Source organism: Microcaecilia unicolor, chromosome 3 (assembly GCF_901765095.1).
Source record: "Microcaecilia unicolor chromosome 3, aMicUni1.1, whole genome shotgun sequence".
In the NCBI taxonomy this organism is placed as follows: domain Eukaryota; kingdom Metazoa; phylum Chordata; class Amphibia; order Gymnophiona; family Siphonopidae; genus Microcaecilia; species Microcaecilia unicolor.
Genome location: NC_044033.1, coordinates 464,160,318 through 464,181,222, shown reverse-complemented (window position 1 = coordinate 464,181,222; position 20,905 = coordinate 464,160,318). Strand labels below are relative to the sequence as shown.

General features: G+C 43.2%; 1 protein-coding gene across 2 annotated transcripts in view; it reads right to left on the bottom strand.

The window, feature by feature from the left end:
• Positions 1–20,905, bottom strand: part of PRIM2 (DNA primase subunit 2) — a 470,633-nt gene that overhangs the window by 365,817 nt on the left and 83,911 nt on the right. For both annotated transcript variants that reach the window (XM_030198993.1, XM_030198994.1), the window contains exon 5: positions 19,940–20,060. In XM_030198993.1, the coding sequence (XP_030054853.1) occupies positions 19,940–20,060 (121 nt within the window). The remainder of the gene's footprint in view (positions 1–19,939; positions 20,061–20,905) is intronic.

Here is a 20,905-nt window from a genome sequence, read left to right as displayed (position 1 = left end):
TTCTTGGTAGCTATTTTTGAACTTATGAAATATGATTATGGTTTATGGTATAGTTTGCTTAAGATACAGCTTTTTGTTAAATATCAAAGTAGATAAAAGCACAGAAAAAGAATGTCAAAACACATAGGACAGATAAGACAAAAGGTAAAAAGCCTATATTTCCCATTCTCAACCCCCCCCCAACCCAATGTGTAAGGGAATGGAATTGAAAGTCAATGAATAGAAAAAGTTTGCTGCGAGAGGTATTTTTAAAAGTATTTTAATATTTTGTAAGAATGACATAGCATTTACTTTCAAATCTCTTAAAAAGCAGATTTGGGAGTAGTGATACACGTAGGTTTAACATTTTGAGTGTAGATTGCCTGTACATGAGTACATAAGTACATAAGTAATGCCACACTGGGAAAAGACCAAGGGTCCATCGAGCCCAGTATCCTGTCCACGACAGCAGCCAATCCAGGCCAAGGGCACCTGGCAAGCTTCCCAAAAGTACATTCTATACATATTCCTGGAATTGTGGATTTTTCCCAAGTCCGTTTAGTAGTGGTTTATGGACTTATCCTTTAGGAAACCGTCTAGCCCCTTTTTTAAACTCTGCCAAGCTAACCGCCTTCACCACGTTCTCCGGCTACGAACTCCAGAGTTTAATTATGCATTGGGTGAAGAAAACTTTTCTCCGATTTGTTTTAAATTTACTACACTGTAGTTTCATCGCATGCCCCCTAGTCCTAGTATTTTTGGAAAGCGTGAACAGACGCTTCACATCCACCTGTTCCACTCCACTCTTTATTTTATATACCTCTATCATGTCTCCCCTCAGCCGTCTTCTCCAAGCTGAAAAGCCCTAGCCTCCTTAGTCTTTCTTCATAGGGAAGTCGTCCCATCCCCGTATCATTTTAGTCGCCCTTTGCTGCACCTTTTCCAATTCTACTATATCTTTCTTGAGATGCGGCGACCAGAATTGAACACAATACTCAAGGTGCGGTCGCACCATGGAGCAATACAACGGCATCCTCACACCTGTTTTCCATACCTTTCCTAATAATATCCAACATTCTATTCGCTTTCTTAGCCGCAGCAGCACACTGAGCAGAAGGTTTCAGTGTATTATCGACGACGACACCCAGATCCCTTTCTTGGTCCATAATTCCTAACGTGGAACCTTGCATGAGGTAGCTATAATTCGGGTTCTTTTTTCCCACATGCATCACCTTGCACTTGATCACATTAAACGTCATCTGCCATTTAGCTGCCCAGTCTCCCAGTCTCGTAAGGTCCTTCTGTAATTTTTCACAATCCTCTCGAGAGTTAACAACTTTGAATAACTTTGTGTCATCAGCAAATTTAATTACCTTGCTAGTTAGTCCCATCTCTAAATCATTTATAAATATATTAAAAAGCAGCGGTCCTAGCACAGACCCCACTAACTACCCTTCTCCATTGTGAATACTGCCCATTTAACCCTACTCTCTGTTTCCTATCCTTCAACCAGTTTTTAATCCACAATAGGACATTTCCTCCTATCCCATGACCCTCTGTAGCCTTTCATGAGGTACCTTGTCAAACGCCTTTTGAAAATCCAGATACACAATATCTTTTTTCTTTTTATAACTTTTGAAAATAATACATTCATATCACTATAAATGCAAAGTTTAAGATTAAATTAAACAATATTAGATAGATACACAATATCAACCGGCTCTCCTTTGTCCACATGTTTGTTTACTCCTTCAAAGAATTGAAGTAAATTGGTCAGGCAAGATTTCCCCACACAAAAGCCGTGCTGACTTGGTCTCAGTAATCCACGTCCTTGGATGTGCTCTGTAATTTTGTTTTTGATAATAGCCTCTACCATTTTCCCCGGCACCGACGTCAGACTCACCGGTCTATAATTTCCTGGATCTCCCCTGGAACCCCCTGTAGATCAGTATGAATCAGTAAGAAGTTTCTTTTTAAAGCTGCACATGTTATAGCAGTGTTATCTGTATGTTGATAATTCCAACTTTAGACTGTTTTACAATGGTACATTGACGAGTGGAGTGCCCTAGTGGTTAGGGTGGTGGACTTTGGTCCTGGGGAACTGAGTTCGATTCCCACTTCAGGCACAGGCAGCTCCTTGCGATTCTAGGCAAGTCACTTAACCCTCCATTTCCCCATGTAAGCCGCATTGAGCCTGTCATGAGTGGGAAAGCGCGGGGTACAAATATAAAATAAATAAATAAATAAATAATGGGATTTTTATTATTGTTTTTTTGTTGTATGTAATTTGTGGATGCTCATTATTTGATGTGTTATATTGTTACCTGCTTCAGACTTAAGCGATTTGCAGGTTACAAGTGCTTTTAAATAAATTTTAAGTCCTTTTACTAAGCTACAGTAGAAAGTGGCCTTCTCCTGCCCTTACACAGGTTTTCCCACACACACTAAGGCCAATTTGTATCACAGCAGTGAAATAGAAATTTTCTATTTTTTGTATTAATGGCCATGTGCTAATGTTGCCATTAATTCGCAGCCATTAAAAACAATTACCATGTCAGCACTTACCGCCACCCATTCTGTAAGTAGTACAGGCTCACACAGAAATCCTGCACTAATCAGTTAGTAAAGACACACCCACTCCCACAAAAATTACAAAATATTTTTTAGCAAACAGATAGCATGTGCAGATCCCAAACTTACCACAGGATGCCTAAATGTAAGCCATTTTAATCTGTGGTAAGTGCGCACTAATACTTACCACAGCTTAGAAAACGGACCCCTTACAACATTTTTGTTTTCATTTAATCTGATCTGGTTTTTATAACTCTTCGTGAGACTTGAGTCATTGACTGGTGATACATTACTCATTTTTTTTTCTTTTGCTTGAATGTTATACTTTAAAGCTAGCAATGATAGAAGACTTTTTAAACACTGGGGGCCCTGTTTTACTACAGTGCACTAGCATTTTTAGTATGCGCTGAACGTTAGACATCCATATATTCCTATGGGCATCTCTAGCGTTAGCATACCTACAGCGTGGCTTAGTAAACAGGGCCTTGCATGTGAAAAGTGAAATTAGATTTACCTGCTAATTTTCTTTCCCTGAATATCTCCAGACCATTCCCATTGACCAGGTATATGCTTTTCTACCAGCAAATAGGGTGACTGAGAACAATTGAGTAATGTCACCTAATAAGGTGGTGTGCAGCCCTAAGCCAGCCAGTATTTCTATTGACAGTCATCAGCAACAAGGACAACAAACATCCCCAAATGCGCCCTGCTTATAACGTCTCCCCCACAATCATTTAGTTCTTTTTTTTTTTTTTTTCTGAATGTCAAAGTACTTTGGCAACAAAATTCCACCATAATCTCTTCTGTAGACCTGCAAAACACACCTACAGCGAGAAACACTGCAGAGAACACCTGACAAATTGTCCCATAGGGCGGGTCCAGAAATGGTATGGAGATATGAAAGGAAAGAAAATCAGCAGGTGAGAAACAGAGAACCCCTAAAGGCAGAAGCTCCAAAGGTCACCTCTTGCCAAGCTTGAACATTGAGGAAGTAATGCTTCACAAAAATGAGCGCAGAGATGACCAAGTAGCTACCCTGCAGATGTCTTGTACTGGAAATAAAAAAAAAAAAACTATGCCCAAAATGAGGCCTGCACTCAAGGAAATGGGTCTTGGGAAATGGGTCTTGAGCTCAGCAGGCAAATGCCTGCCCGCAAGTAATTAAGCCAATGCAATAGCCTCCTTAATTCACCTAACTATAAAAGTGTCTTGGAAGCCGCCTCTCCTTTCCTTGTAACCCAAAGAAGACAAACTGCCTATCTGTCTTCCAAAACTCCTCCATCCTCTTCAAATAACCGTGCTATGTTCTCCAAATGTCTACATGGACAAGTAAAGACCAGGTTAAGATGGAACTGAGAAACCATTTTCAGCAAAAAGAACCAACTTCTCTTTGATAAAAAGAGAAGAAAAGGCTCCCAGCAGAACAAGGCCAGAAGCTAAAAAAAACATACAGCTAGCCCAAGCAATTGCCACTAAGAATCCTGCCTTCAGGGAAAGGTCCTTGACTGATGCCAAAAGCAAAGGCCCAAAAGGAGCCCTGGAAAGGGCATCCAACACTAGGTTAAAATCCCAAGAAGGGACAATTGTTCAAAATGGTGGCTTCAAATGTTTGACTCTTCAGAAAAACCTGTACAAGTCTGCATGGAGATCCAACAGCTTGCCCTTTACCGGGCCCCTGAAGGACAATAAGGCCGCCAATTAACTCACAGAGGACACAGCTAGCCCTTTATCCATCCCCACCTGGAGAAAATCCAGAACTTCTAAGGCCTAAGGGGAGAGACCTCCCTGTCACTATACCAATCCTCAAAAGATATGCCAAACATAGACATAGGCCAGTGAGATGGACCGCTTCCCGGGACTGAGTATGGTGGAAATCACTCTCCCAGAGTAACTTTTCCGCTTCAAACATGCCTACTTAATAGCCATGCTGCAAGCAAGTACCTGGCATCTGAACGGAGACCTGACAAAGAAGAGACACGTAGAGGGGCAGAAAAAGTGGAGCCACAAATCAGCAAGCACATCAGATCTCTGTTCCACAGATAATAAGGCCAATCAGGAGCTACCAGCACCACCTGACCCCGATGTCGCTCCACCCTCTGAATGAGATGGCCTATCAGGGATCAAGGAAGACAGACATATAGGAGTCCCTGAGATGACCAAGGTTGGATCACAGCATCCAACCCCTCAGACATCAGTTCCCTCCTGCAACCTTAAGAAGCATGGGGCTTCTTGGAGCAGCATAGAGCCTCGGAGCTAGTTGAAGGAGGCCCCATAACTACATCAACCCCGGGCAAGGAATCATCACTGCACGAACCCCTTCAGGGAAGTATGCAGATTGCCTCGGAGATCGGAACCGTGAGTAGCGGAGGATTACTAAGACCAAATGTAGTGACTATGGATTCGCTATGGGAAGCTATCCAGGGCGTGAACAGCACACTACTTTTGATTAATGCTTCCTTTAAGAAAGAAATAACGGATCTAAAAAATGTAAATCAGATATTGAACGCTCAATTTCAAGAACAGTGTGTCAAAAATTTGAAAATTCAAGAAGATATCACTAAACTTCAGCATATAACGGAAGCTCTGATCAAAGAGCGAGAAGTTCAGGAAAAAAAGATAGAATATCTAGAAAATAATGTTCACAGAAACAATTTGAGATTTCTTAATTTTCCGAAATCTCCTTTGATTAATGCTTCAGAGATGCTTAAGAAGTACTTTAAGGACGTTTTGGGGATCCCAGAGGAGGCGTATCCCCCTATAACACGGACACAGATAAAAAACAACCAACTACATCTCAAGATTTAAATTTAACTGAATTTTTGGAGTTTTCTCTGGAGCTGATCTCTGAACGGACGACATTATTGGTCACATTTGTACTTGAATATGATCGTAACAATATCTTAAAGTCTTACTTTAGACATATTAATGAGCCTTTTTTAGGACAAAAAATTCAAGTATTTCCGGACTTAGCGCGAACTACCTAAAAGAAAAGGAAGGAATTCTTAACCTATAAATCTAGAATTTTGGTGTTGGGAGGTTCCTTTAATTTAAAATTTCCTTGTCGATGTTGTATTTCTTTGCAATCGGTTAATTATCCTTTCTTTAGTCCTAAAAAATTACTCGAATTTATTGAGTCAAAAGAAAAGGCTGTACCGCCAATAGAGATAGCCCCATAGTTAGGGAGAGTGCTGTAAAATTGGCTGTGGATGTTTTGCTCTCTCGTCTGCTATTTAAATTTATGTAACTTTTCCATTTGTTTTATATTTCTTAGTTCTTGATTCAACATATTGTGGACAAAATGAAAAAAAAGTTATTTCCTTAGTTATGGGAGGTATTTTGTAATACCGTATGTTATTTCTGATATTTCCATACATTTATGTTCTGTTATTAATATAAATGTGAAATGAATAAATAAAGAATTTTTAAAAAAAAAGAAGCATGGGGCTTTCATGTTTGCAGCTGAGGCCATAAGATCCATGATCAGGGCTTCCAACAGTCAACTATTGCCTGAAAGGCGAAATCCACCATTCCCCCAGATCTATAAAATCACTGCTTAGGAAAATCAGCCTCCACGTTCATGGCACCCACTACATGCGCCGCTGAAAGAGCTTGCAGACTGAGTTCCGTCCAGGTAAGTAGCATGGCCACCTCTAGGCCTAAATGCCGACGCTTCGTGCCCCCTTGTTACTGCCTTGGCATTGTCCAATAGGACCCAAACTAACCTGTGGCAAAGCATGTAGTGGAAGGGTAGAAGGGCCGGATGAATGGGCCAGTACTCCAAGAGACTGATGGACAATTTCTTCTCTTCTGGGGACCAGCAACTCTGTGCTAGCTCACCCTGACAATGTGCACCCCCCAACCTGAGAGACTGGCGACAGTGAAGATCAGCATGCACTCTGGTGCCTCCAAGCCTAGCCCGTACTCCAGACAGCCTGCTGTCTCCTTGTGGGACTTTGCTCAAATCAGCCAATTGTCAGGGTAGTAGGGGTACTACTACTACATGAGTGAAAACACTAAAAAGCAAGGGTAACCAAGCCCTCCATTTGACAAAGTATTTAAGACCTGAAATTAATGTAGACATCCCCAGTACTTGTGCTTCTAAAACTGTTCTGACTTATAAAGTAGACAGCATTTACATGCTGCTCCACAGACGCAAGTTGAGTGTACAGTTTACATTTTCTGTGCTGCTTAAGTGGGGTTTCATTTCAAAAGACACACCAACTGCAGAAAGCAATTACAACATAACATCGCAAATAAAATATCAACAAATATCAAACAATATCAGAAGCAATCTTCAAAAGCCATGTCCTTGCCAATTTCCTTTTTGTACTGGCTAAAACTTGGAACTGATAATGAGTTAAACTTATGTCTTTAAAAGAAATGCAAGAAAATTGTCTTAAGTTAGTTATTTACAAATGCTGGCTTAGCTGACCTAGGAGAAGGCCAGTAAGTATAAATAAAGATGTGTATTACAGACCTCTTTTCTGTATTGACAAAGAAAGGCTATTTGATAAGAGAAAGGTTACAAAAGGTCTGAAACTGACCAGTATTTGTGATTGATGTATTTTGTTTGGAAAAGTAAAGTATATTTTTTTTAACTAAAGAAAGCAAGCCATAAATATTAGTCTATTATTAAAAGTAGTCAAGAAATGTTATGTAATAGTTTTTTTCATTTTACTATGCCATTATACTTTAGACTTTTAGTGTATTTACTTAGATTTAAGTTCAGTATTTTAAAAAAGTATGTCTTAAAAAGAAATGAACAACTGAGCTGTATATTTTTTTTTTAGTTGATGTAATAGTTTTACCATAAGCTTGTACCAGTTGAGGTTGTTTATTCTTGAAAACCAATAAACAAATGTTAAAAAAAAAGTATGTCTTGCTATTGCTATGGAATTCTGTGCAGATGAATCCATTACCTCATATGTGTTTAAGGGTATAAATGTAAGCATTTGGATAGTCATACTTCAGGGAGACTTGGAAGGAAAGAGCCTTCTCTCCCTGTCTTCCCTCCTTATTGCAATAAGGTGGGAAAATGTGGGATACAAATGCAACAAATAAATAAAGATAATATTATGCAGCTCTAATAAAAAGACCAGTTTTACTGATCCTTTTTGGGACAATATATTTTATTGCTATAAATTTATGTGCTTTGTATACAACTTTCGGATCCTAAATCACAATTCAATAAAAAAATCATTGGACAATCGTTCTTATAATTCAGATATGTTACTCACAACAGTTTCAGGATTTTAAAGTCATATGGCTTCTCTCCAGTTTATTCAAAGAATAAATACTCTTATTTATTCTCTACTGAAGTACTACTCAGTTAGCCTGTCTGTTCCAGAGGTACCAAATAGAGGGGTTTCATATCATCCTTTAAGGTTGAGTGTTAGGAGATTCCCCTTTCATTTAGCGTTTCATATCCTCACTGAATGGAAACTCAAAAGTGGAATTTCTTACATCTTCCAAGATCTCAGGCTTCACTGGGTGGTTGGAAGCCTTTTACCAGTCATTCTTCCCTTGGCTTCCCTTTGTTGTACTTGCATGCACCCACACCCAAACACAAACACACATGTATGCGTGTATCAAAGATCTGTGTAGATACAGAAAGAATGCAACCCCTAGGAGACGCTGGCCAATGAGGACTCACCCAGATCAAGACCCCAAACAGGAGTTTCATGACCCCCAGCTGGGATCACAACCCACAATTTGGAAAGCCCTGCTCTAAGGTATGTGCCAACATTCCATGGAACACCTCTATTAAGTCTCAAAACAAAGGTTAACCATATTCTGGGACATACCATATGGAACAGATGCCAAAATTTTAAAAACCTTAGATGAATAAACATTGTAAATAAATGGTTCACTCTTACAGCCCCCTGCTCTCTTGATGTGCAAGGAAAAGCATGGCAACAAGAAACCCATTTCTATAAAAACATATTTAGAATGACAATAAAGCCTCCATCTCACAGAATAATCCAAAGATCTCAGTGCAAGGTTATGTTTCAAGACTGCAAATGCAACTGTATGTAACAGAACAATATAAAACAGACTCCATTAACTAAACGCCTCTTGATGTTAACCAAACTTTCAAAGGTGGAAAGTTCAGTATTCAAATACTTAAGGCTACTAATTAAAGTGAACAAAAAATGTTTAACCACTTACCTCCACACCTCACATTTCTGAAAACAGGAACCACTGAAAGCTAGCAAGGAGTAGACCTGCATATTTATTTATTTAGATTTTGCTCACACCTTTTTCAGTAATAGCTCAAGGTGTCCCAGGAGGGCTCACAATCTTAAGTTTGTACCTGAGGCAATGGAGGGTTAAGTGACTTGCCCAAGATCACAAGGAGCAGCAGCAGGATTTGAACCAGCCACCTCTGGATTGCAAGACAGGTGCTCTAACCACTAGGCTACTCCTCCACTCCATATAGTTGAGTATTATTGGTATCTCCCATTCAGAAACCAGAAGATGGGCTCCAATATGTCAGATATACTGTAGATTCATAGCCTGCTTCCCTCATCTGGTTATTAACATTATCACAAATCTTAAAAATAAACCTAGTAAATACTGCGAGAACAATAAAAAGGGTTAACTGCTAAGGATTTTTAAAAAAAACAGCCCCAATACCTTCAAATAAATGCAAATATGCACCTTTTGAACCCAGGGCTTCTGGCTGATTGGTAATATGCCTTTGGATTGTAAGCTCCTTTGAGCAGGGACTGTCCTTCTTTGTTAAACTGTACAGCGCTGCGTAACCCTTGTAGCGCTTTAGAAATGTTAAGTAGTAGTAGTACTATTAACAGGACACCCAGGGTGACATCAATACCCCCCCCATCCATGCAGCAGAGCTACGCTGTGGGAGATCTCATTTCAAGACATACACAATCTTCATTTTAATCTCAGGGCTCAAATACCTTTCAGGTACAATCTGTTCAGGGGAGCTACCATGTACAACATGCTAATGGCATGGGAAAAAAAAAACGATTCTTACACTAGTGTGGGAAAGCAGCACAACATATGAGCTATACCGGCTACCTGAACCTTCAAAAAGACAGTCCAGGCAGTAATGCTCCTCCACAATCCAGCAAAGGAAAAAGAGGGAGAAAGAATGAGAGAATACTGATACCTACACAAATAGGTTCTACTTCCTAAGCATTATTTTTATCATACCCTTCTGCTGAAAAACTAAGTAGACTTTCTCTAAGTTAAAACTTCATATTAAAATAAGCTGCATAAACTTTAACTTTCATCACGCTTCATGAAGACACTGCAAGACATCATTAAAAATGGAAAAAAAAAGGCATGAAGCTGCTTTTCATTTTAATGGTGCTGTGCAATATCCTCAGTTCCTGTTGCTTGAGGAGAGACACCTGTGTTTTCCCACTCGTTCTGATGAGCCTGTCATCCAAAATGTCACCATTTATTCCACTTCACTGAAGTGCTACTTAGGCACTTACTGTGCTCCTTGAGGCATGTCCATCTTGTAATCTATACATTAAACGTGTGTAGATTTAACAGGTATTAACCCATTAGGCTTCAAAATGTATGAAGTACTCAGACAACACACGGTCTCAAGCTGACTTTCCCAAAATTCATTCATTTACTCGAGTTTATTAGCTACCTTTATGAAGAGATTCACCTAAGGTGATGTACAGCAGGTACACTTTAACATACAACTTACAATTTTGTTTACCAAATATAAACATAAATACAGCAGTTCCCTCGGACAATGCACAAGCCCTGTACTCCCCTCCACCTTCAGGACTATCATTTTGTTTCCCCTCCACCCCTTGGATCCATAATTTCTTCCCTCCCCTCTGCCCCTCCAGCTCATGGCTTTTCTCTCCTCTCCTCCCCCCACCTCCAGTCCATGGCTTTTCTTTCTTTCTTCCCTAACTCCCGTCCACTCCCCAGGTCCAGCATTTTTCTCTTTCTTCCCTCCACCTCCTCATACTTACATGATTTTTCTCTTTCTTCCCCCTCCCCCTCCCCCCCCCCCCCCCCCCGGGTCTACCTTAAATCAAGAACCATGTCTTCAAGGAGGTTTCCTAGCTGCAGCAGAGGAGTGTGGTAGCCGTTTTAGTCCACTCTTAAGGTTATCAATAGAAATCAAACAAAATAAAACATGGAAAAGAAAATAAGATGATACCTTTTTTATTGTCATAACTTAATACATTTCTTGATTAGCTTTCGAAGGTTGCCCTTCTTCGTCAGATCGGAAATAAGCAAATGTGCTAGCTGACAGTGTATATAAGTGAAAACGTTCAAGCATTACTATGACAGTCTGACAGGGTGGGAGGATGGGCTGTCTACAGCCTACTTGGCGCCTCTCTTCTACTGCGACTTGTCCCCTTCTGACACAAATTCCTGTTTACGTGGGGGTGGACCAGAGCAGAAAAGACACTCCAAGCAGGCTGCAAGCCAGCAGCTGTGAATTACTGCCATTGCCAGGGAATTTCTTTCCAAGACGTGGTTTACAGTAGACCGGGGAATGGGGGCAGTGAGGGAGGAGAATCGAAAAAATAGGAAGAAATGCGGCACTGAGCCATCTGCTGCTCCCTTGACTGCCAGAACTGTCAGTCTACTCCTGCCTGCAGCACACCTGGGGAGCAGCTATGTCACACTGGTTGAAAAACGCTGACCAGATAGTGCCGTGTTTCAGCATGACAGCCTTCATCAGGAGAACACTTAAATGAAACCACATACAAAAACACTGTTATTTAAAAGCTATAAAAAAATAATGTAACATACAAGAGTAATGGTATAACAAGAATAAAACAAAAATATAACATATATAATAAAAACATAAAGACACATATCATATATAATAGTGGCTTTAAAATAAAATTTTATATCAAAAGTATACATTTAAAGTGCATATATGTAATCGCAACCCATTTATATAATGAGTGTGTGTAATCACAACCCATATATATAATGAACCAAAGATGTATAAAATTTAAAATAACAAATAAAGTATACAGATAAAATATATTTAAATAAAATATACATGATGGATGCAGAAAGGCACATAGAAACAGTAGTCTTATAATGGCCATGCATATTATACATACAAAACGGTAAAATATGTGAAATTTAAGAATGCAATAAATTACTAAAAATCTATGTAGAGATACAAACAAGATTACAAACAAGTGTAAGAATACAAACGAGTGTAAAGATAAGTGTAAACATAAGTGTAAAGATAAAAGCCCTTCACCAGATCACAACAGGTGACCAAAAAGTGGGCAAAAGGTAGAATACCAACAAAAATCTCCCCTACCCACCCCCACCCCCCCCACTCCAAAAAATGAAGAAAGTCTACACTCACCTACCATCTGCTCATGAGGAAACTGAGAAATATTGGCTAACATAAGATAAATTAAGAATAGCCACACTGGGTCAGACCAATGGTCCATCTAGCCCAGTATCCTGCTTCCAACAGTGGCCAATCCAGGTCACAAATACCTGTCAGAAGCCCCAACAGTAGCAACATTCCATACTACCAACCCCAGGGCAAGCACTGGCTTCCCCATGTCTGTCTCAATAGCAGACTAAGGACTTATTCTCCAGGAACTTATCCAAACCTTTTTTAAGCCAAGATATGTTAACCATTGTTACTACATCCTCCAGCAAAGAATTCCAAAGCTTAACTATTTGTTGAAAGAAAAAAAATATTTCCTCTTATTTGTTTTAAAAGTATTTACACGTAACTTCTTTGAGTGTCCCCTAGTCTTTGTACTTTTACAAAGAGTTTAAAATCAATTCTACCCATTCTACACCACTCAGGATTTTGTAGACCTCAATCATATCTCCCCCTCAGCTTTCTCTTTTCCAAGCTGAAGAGCCCTAACCTCTTTAAACTTTCCTCATATGAGAGGAGTTCCATCCCCTTTATCATTTTGGTTGCTCTTCTTTGAATCTTTTCTAACTCCACTATATCTTTTTTTAGATACTACGACCAGAACTAAACACAATACTCAAGGCGAGGTCACACAATGCAGCGAGATACTGAGGCATTATAGTATTTTTGGTCTTATTTACCATCCCTTTCCTAATAATTTCTAGCATCCTTCTTGCTTTTTTGGCCACCACCACATACTAGGCAGAAGATTTCAGCATACTATCAAAATGACACCTAGATCTTTTTCTTGGATGCTAACACCCAAAGTGGACCCTAGCATCATATTCTCATGATGGGTCGTCCTCCGCGACGGCCCAGGAGACCGGAACTTTTTAGAAAAAAACAGAAGTTTATAGAACACTCTGTCGCGCGGGCCTGAGCGCACCGCACATGCGCGAACGGCTTCCCACCCGAGACGCGAGCCTGACCTTAGTAGTTAAATAAACAGCAAGAGAGAGAACTGGAAAAACTCCAAAGGGGAGGAGGGCGGGTTGTGAGAATATTCAGCCTGCTGTCCTCAGAGAACACCTGCTACAGGTATGTATCTTCATTTTCTCCGAGGACAAGCAAGCTGAATATTCTCATGATGGGGTATCCCTAGCCCCCAGGCTCACTCAAAACAAAGAACATTGGTTAATTGGGCCTCGCAACGGCGAGGACATAACATAGATTGACCTAAAAAGAAACACAACTAAGTGAGAGTGCAGCCTGGAACAGAACAGAAATGGGCCTAGGAGGGAGGAGTTGGATTCTAAACCCCGAACGGATTCTGGAGCACCGCCTGCCCAAACCGTCGGGTATCCTGCTGAAGGCAGTAGTGAGATGTGAATGTGTGGACTGATGACCACGTTGCAGCCTTGCAAATCTCTTCAATAGAAGCTCACTTCAAGTGAGCCACAAACGCAGCCAGGGCTCTAACATTATGAGCCGTGACATGGCCCTCCAAAGACAGCCCAGCTTGGGCGTAACTGAATGAAATGCAATCTGCTACCCAACTGGAAATTGTGCGTTTTCCGATGGCGACTCCCCTCCTGTTGGGATCGAAAGAAACAATTGGGCGGACTGTCTGTAGGGCTTTGTCCACTCCATATAAAAGGCCAATGCTCTCTTACAGTCCAAGGTGTGCAACTTGTCTTCACCAGGGCGGGTATGAGGACAGGGAAAAAATGCTGGCAAGACAATTGACTGGTTCAGATGGAACTCCGACACCACCTTTGGCAAGAACTTAGGATGAGTGCGGAGGACTACTCTGTTATGATGAAACTTGATATAAGGTGCATGCACTATCATGGCTTGGAGCTCACTGACTCTACGAGATGAAGTAACAGCCACCAAGAAAATGACCTTCCAGGTCAAGTACTTCAGATGGTAGGAATTCAGTGGCTCAAAAGGCGCTTTCATCAGCTGGGTGAGAACGACATTGAGATCCCATGACACTGGTGGAGGTTTGACTGGGGGCTTTGACAAAAACAAATCTCTCATGAAGCGAACAACTAAAGGCTGTCCAGAGATAGGCTAACCTTCTACACACTAATCGCACTAAGATGGACTCTTACTGAGTTGGTCTTGAGACCAGACTTTGATAAGTGTAGAAGGTATTCAAGCAGGGTCCGTGTAGGACAAGAAAAAGGATCTAGGGCCTTGCTGTCACACCAGATGGCAAATCTCCTCCATTTGAAAGAATAACACTTTTTTGTGGAATCTTTCTTGGAAGCAAGCAAGACACGGGAGACACCCTCTGAAAGACCTAAAGAGGCAACTTCTAAGTTCTCAACATCCAAGCCGTGACAGCCAGAGAGTGGAGGTTGGGATGTAGAAGCGACCCCTCGTTCTGAGTGATGAGGGTCGGAAAACAGTCCAATCTCCACGGTTCTTCGGAGGACAACTCCAGAAGAAGAGGGAACCAGATCTGATGGGGCCAAAAAGGTGCAATCAGAATCATGGTTCCACGGTCTTGCTTGAGTTTCAGCAGAGTTTTCCCTACTAGAGGTATGGGAGGATACGCATACAGAAGGCCTGTCCCCCAATGAAGGAGAAAGGCATCTGAAGCTAGTCTCTCATGGGCCTGAAGTCTGGAACAGAATTGACGGACTCTGTGATTGATCTGAGTGGCAAAAAGATCCACCGAGGGGGTGCCCCACGCTCGGAAGATCTTGCGGACAACGTCCATGTTCAGTGACCACTCATGAGGTTGCATGATCCTACTCAACCTGTCGGCCAGACTGTTTTTTAAGCCTGCCAGATACATGGCCTGAAGAAGCATACTGTGGTGGTGTGCCCAAAGTAACATCCTGACGGCTTCCAGACACAGAAGGCGGGATCCGGTGCCGCCCTGCTTGTTGGTATAATACATTGCAACCTGATTGTCTGTCTGAATTGAAATGATGTGATTGGACAGCCAATCTCCGAGAGCCTTGAGAGCGTTCCAGATCGCTCGTAACTCCAGGAGATTGATCTGGAGATCCTTTTCCTGAAGGGATCAAGCTTCCTGAGTGTGAAGACCATCTATTTTTTTTTTTTTGTTACATTTGTACCCCGCACTTTCCCACTCATGGCAGGCTCATTGCGGCAGGCAATGGAGGGTTAAGTGACTTGCCCAGAGTCACAAGGAGCTGCCTGTGCTGGGAATCGAACTCAGTTCCTCAGTTCCCCAGGACCAAAGTCCACCACCCTAACCACTAGGCCACTCCTCCACTACATGGGCTCCCCACCCTAGGAGGGATGCATCCGTCGTCAGCACTTTTTGTGGCTGAGGAATTTGGAATGGACGTCCCAAGGTCAGATTGGATCGAATGGTCCACCACTGAAGGGAACTGGAAAAGTCGGTGGATAGATGAATTACATCCTCTAGATCCCCTGTGGCTTGGCACCACTGGGAAGCTAGGGTCCACTGAGCTGATCTCATATGTAGGCGTGCCATGGGAGTGACATGAACCATGGAAGCCATGTGCCCTAAGAGTCTCAACATCTGCTGAGCTGTGATTCGTTGAGACGCTCGAGCCAAGGACACAAGGGTCAGTAGATTGTCTGCCCTTGCTCGGGGAAGATAAGCTCGAGACATCTGTATGTCCAACAGAGCTCCAATGAACTTCAATTTTTGAACTGGGACAAGGTGGGACTTGGGATAATTGATTACAAGCCCCAGTAGTTCAAGCAATTGAATAGTCATGCGCATGGACCGTAGAGCCCCTGCCTCCGAGGTGCTCTTCACCAGCCAATTGTCGAGATAAGGGAACACATGCACTCCCAGTCTGCGTAGCAATGCTGCGACAACTGCCAAGCACTTTGTGAAGACCCTGGGCGCAGATGCGAGGCCAAAGGGCAGTACACAGTACTGAAAGTGCTGAGTTCCCAAGCGAAATCGAAGATACTTCCTGTGAGATGGGAGTATCGAGATGTGAGTATAGGCATCCTTTAAGTCCAGAGAGCATAGCCAATCGTTTTCCTAAATCATGGGAAGAAGGGTGCCCAGGGAAACCATCCTGAACTTTTCTCGGACCAGGAATCTGTTCAGGGCCCTTAAGGTCTAGGATGGGATACATCCCCCGTTTTATTTTGCACAAGGAAGTACATGGAATAGAATCCCAGCCCTTCTTCCCTGGTAGAACGGGTTCGACCGCATTGGCCTTTAGAAGGGCGGAGTTCCTCTGCAAGTACCTGCCTGTGCTGGGAGCTGTAAGAATGAGCTCCCGGTCGGCAATTTGGAGGTTTGGATATCAGATTGAGGGTGTATCCTAACCAGACTATTTGAAGAACCCACCTGTCGGAGGTTATGAGAGGCCACCTTTGGTGAAAAAATACCAACCCTCCCCCCCCCCCCCCCCCCCGACAGGCAAGCCGCCCGGCACAGACACTTTTACTGCGGCTGTGCTGCACTGGAGCCAGTCAAAAGCCTGTCCCTTGCTTTTGCTGGGGAGCCCTAGGGGCCTTAGGCGCACGCCGTTGACGGGAACACGCATGCTGGGACTGAGCCTGAACCAGCTGCCGAGAAGCAGGAGTGTACCTATGCCTGTTATAGGAATAGGGAGCACTCCTCTTCCCTCCAAAAAACCTCCTGGAAGAGGAGGCAGTAGCAGAAGACGTCCGGCGGGAGAAAGAATCCATGGCGTCATGATGCTTTTTAATCTGATCGACCATGTCCTCTACTTTTTCGCCAAAAAGATTATCCCTCCGACAAGGAACATCCGCTGCTGGGTCTTATGATCCAGGTCAGAGACGCGCAGCCATGAGAGTCTGCACATCACTATACCTTGAGCAGCTACTCGGGATGCCGCATCAAAAGTGTTGTAATACCCCCTGGCCAGGAATTTGCAACACGCCTTCTGCTGCCTGACCACCTGGTGAAAAGGTTCAGCAAGCTCCTGAGGAAGTGCTTCAACTAAACTGGACAGTTGCCTCACCGAGTTCCGTAAGTGAATGTTCGTGTAGAACTGATATGTTTGGATCTTGGCAGCAAGCATTGCGGCCTGATACGTTCTCCTCCCAAAAGAATCCAAGGTCCTAGACTGTCTGCCTGGGGGTGCCGAGGCATAGTCTCTAGTACTCTTGGCTCTTCTGAGAGCAAAGTCCACCACCATGGAATCGTGAGGAAGTTGGGCCTTCACCATTACAGGCTCTCCATGGACTCTGTACTGGGACTCAGACTTCTTAGGGACCACTGGATTAGAGAGAGGGCAAGACCAATTCCGCATCAGCACTTCCCTAAGTGTATCGTGCAGGGGGGCCATTGCAACCTCAGCAGGTGGAGAAGGATAATCCAGGACCTCGAGCATCTCAGCCCTGGGCTCATCCACAACCTCCATAGGGAATGGATAATGACATTTCCCGTACAAAGGATGAGAAAGAAAGACTCTCAGGTGGAGACATCCTAGTTTCAATTGGCAGAGTGGGATCAGAGGGGAGGCCACACGACTCTTCCTCCAAAAAGTACCTGGGGTCCTCCTCCTCCTGCCACGAGCGCTCTTCATTGGTGTTGGACAAAAGTTCTCTAAGAGCAGCCCAAAACCGAGCCTGCCTCGACGTCAAGGATAAACGACCTCGTGGGGGGGTGTCGAGAAGTCGACCCCTGCCTAGACTCCGGTGAAGCTTCCTCCACCGACGTCGAGGGGAAATCAACCTGGGTGGCAGCCGACGCCGGCACCGCAAGCAGTACCGAGGACGGAGACCTCCTCGCAGGTGATGGCCTAGATGCCGCCTCTACAGTTGGTGCGGAAGGCGCAAGCACCCCCGACACCGAAGCAGACTGGCGAAGCAACCCTTCCAGAAGCTCCAGAAGGGCCCTGATGCGCTCGTCGAGAGCTTCCATCAGAAAAGGCTGGGGGGCCGGTGCAGGAGTCGGTGCCAGAATCTGAGGGGGTTCGAGAGCCGGTACCAGGCTGCCAGATGACTGATGCATTGGTACCTCTTGAATGGAGGGTGAGCAGTCCTCCCAGCACCGACGCTTCTCAAGTGTTGACTCCCTCGGCTCCCCGGAGCTCTCGGTACCGTGCATGGGAGGAGATCGATGACGCTGAGCCTCTCGAGCCACCTGGGTCCTTTTCTTCATTAACTTACACAGCTTACAGGCAGCTAGAAGATGATCAGGCCCAAGACCTGGAGGCACCACGCGTGGGGGGTCGGTACCCGAGATGGTCCGGTTGCAGCGAGTACAGCGTTTGAAGCCGGTGGGAGTCTTCGATGACATGGGCGGGAAAATAGCGTCCACGAAATCAAAAGGCTCGATTGTGCCAATTAAAAAGGCACAAAATAGGGAAAAAAGACACTGCCGAGCAGCCTAAAGGCAACCGCAAAGAAAAAAGAAAGGAAACTTCAAAGAGTGAGGAAAAACTAAAAAATAAGGGAAAGAAACTTTTTTTTTTTAAATCTTATTTGAGAAGGGAAATAAAAAAGGGGCACGATAAACGCAAAAAAAGCGGTTCTCCTAAGCCAAAAAACAAGGGAGTAGCAGCGAGCACTACTTTCTCGAAGCGCGGATAAAAAAAGAACTAGTAAAGTCAGGCTTGCGTTGTGGGCGGGAAGCCGTTCGCGCATGCGCGGTGCGCTCGGGCCCACACGACGGAGCGTTCTACAAACTTCTGTTTTTTTCTAAAAAGTTTCGGTCTCCTGGGCCTTCGCGGAGGACAACCCATCATGAGAATATTCAGCCTGCTTGTCCTCTGAGAAAAATCTAGTTTTTTGCTCTGAAATACCAAGCTAGCACACTATTGGTTGCTGTGTACTGTTTTTCACTCCTACTAGTACCTTTTTTTTTTTTTTTTAATGTTTATTTATACTTATTGAACATACACAAATCGCACAGAAACAATTGTGAACAAACAGTATCGCCACTTCCCTCTGCTACATCAACATTAGTTTTTGTTTTGTTTCTATTACTCTGTAATCCCCTTATATACCCCTTACCCCCTCCCCCTCCCTCTACCCCCTTCCTCCCCCTTAGTTAATTGTCAAGGCAGGGTCCGGCTGCGCCGACCACTCAATATATGTGTCCCATATTCGATGATACACTACCAGGCGACCTTGTCGCATCGCCGTTAGCTTAGACATTAGGTGAATGTAGTCCAGTTTCCTTATAACAGTCCTGAGTCCCGGCAGAGTTTGTTGTTTCCATGCCGCTGCGAGCACCAACTTGCCAGCCACCAATATCTGGGTAGCCAGCTGGTACATATATTTTTTGGACCCCTGGGGTCGCATATGCAAAAGGCAAAAGTCCATTGTCATAGGAAAGTCTGATTTTGTTATGCTTATAATCAGCCTCACCACTCCTGTCCAATACTGTTGAGCATGAGGACAGGCCCACCATATATGAGCCATATCTCCTAACATTTCACATTGACGCCAACAGAGAGCCGACCCCCCTTTAAACATTTTAGCTAATCTCTGTGGTGTGTAATACCAACTATACAATATTTTGTAGCCATTTTCTACAAGAGCATTGGAAATTGACACCTTAAGCAACGAAACAAACACTCGTTCCCATACTGAGTATTCATGAGAGACCCCCAGTAATTTTTCCCATTTATGTGTGTAGTATAGAATTGGCTGTGTTTGCAATAAAAGTGCTTTATATAGCCTAGAGATTCCCCCTCTACCCCCTCCTCCGGCCATAGCCCTCTCTAATTGCGTTTCCTCCAGACTCAACTAGTACCTTTTGATAGCAGAAAGACAGCATCATACTACAGAAGATAGTGAGGCCTTTCTGTTAGAAAGCTGCACAAGAGAGAATATGGTGTGAGGGAATCTCTGCCTTGTTCACATTGTTACCCATTTCATTGACAGCAGAGAATGCACAGCTCAGTGAAAGCCTTAAAGATAAAGGAAGGGGGGGGAAGAGAACAGGGGAAAAAACAGTTAAAAGAAAAAATGGAGAAGAGATTGAAAGTCACAAGACGCTCAGCTTTTTCCCTATCTACAGATTAAAAATCCTTTTTTCAAAGCAAGACAACAGTGCAAGAATATAAAAAGTAAAGAGAGACTTACAGCTTTATAGGTTAAATTATTATGTGCAAGAAATTTCTGGATGCTCTCTTTACTCATCTCACTGAAGCGAAACCTAAAGAGATCCATTTCCTGCTGAATAAACCAGCGTCTGAGATCCTCACTGGAAAAAAAAAAGAAAAGAAATGTTTATATATTACACACTACTGCCATTTCTTCAAGTAAACAAAATGGGAACAATTATAGAAAAGTTTTTCCACATGTAAAGCATGATTAACATGCAGAAACAAGTTCTAATAAAAATTGTGCCCAAATATACATTTACTCATATTTCAGCTTTTGATATTCTGCCCTTCATGGTTATAGAAGAGCTGCTTACAATATATTTTTAAAAGGCAGAGACCTTAAAAATGAAAAAGAAAGAAAGAATGTAGACTCAAATGTGAGCTAGCACCGTCATTTCTATCCCATCACCAGCTCCCCTCACCCCAACTACCAGCAGCTAATCAAGGTCAAAAACTAAAAGAAAAAAAGATGCCACTTTGAACCTTTGATGAGAATTTTCCAAATGGAATGGTATTCCATAGCAGAAGAGACAATACATACAATGCTGACTTACACGTGGAGTCTGAACGAACATGAGATGAAAGGGGTATAGTCAGCAAATTTACCTTCTGGAATCACAGGATACAAAGAGGCATAAAGATAATAAGGTTATTGAGTAATCCTATAGGCAAACCAGAACCCAAGACTTGGATCCACTCAAAAGGGCTGCAGGGGTGGAAGGCAACATTCTCCTGGGCCTGGCCTCCAAGGTGGACCCAGCGCCGGCAAGGCTTCCAGTGGCAGGCAAGCACACAGGCAGAAGAAGGCTGGACTGGTCTTCTGCTCCTGTGTGCCAGGCCCAGGACCCATGTTAACTCTGCTCCGCAGCCACAGGTCCTTCTTCCTGCCTTGTCCCACCTCCTCCTTTGTGAAGTACTTCCTGTTTCTGCGTAGGTGGGAGGG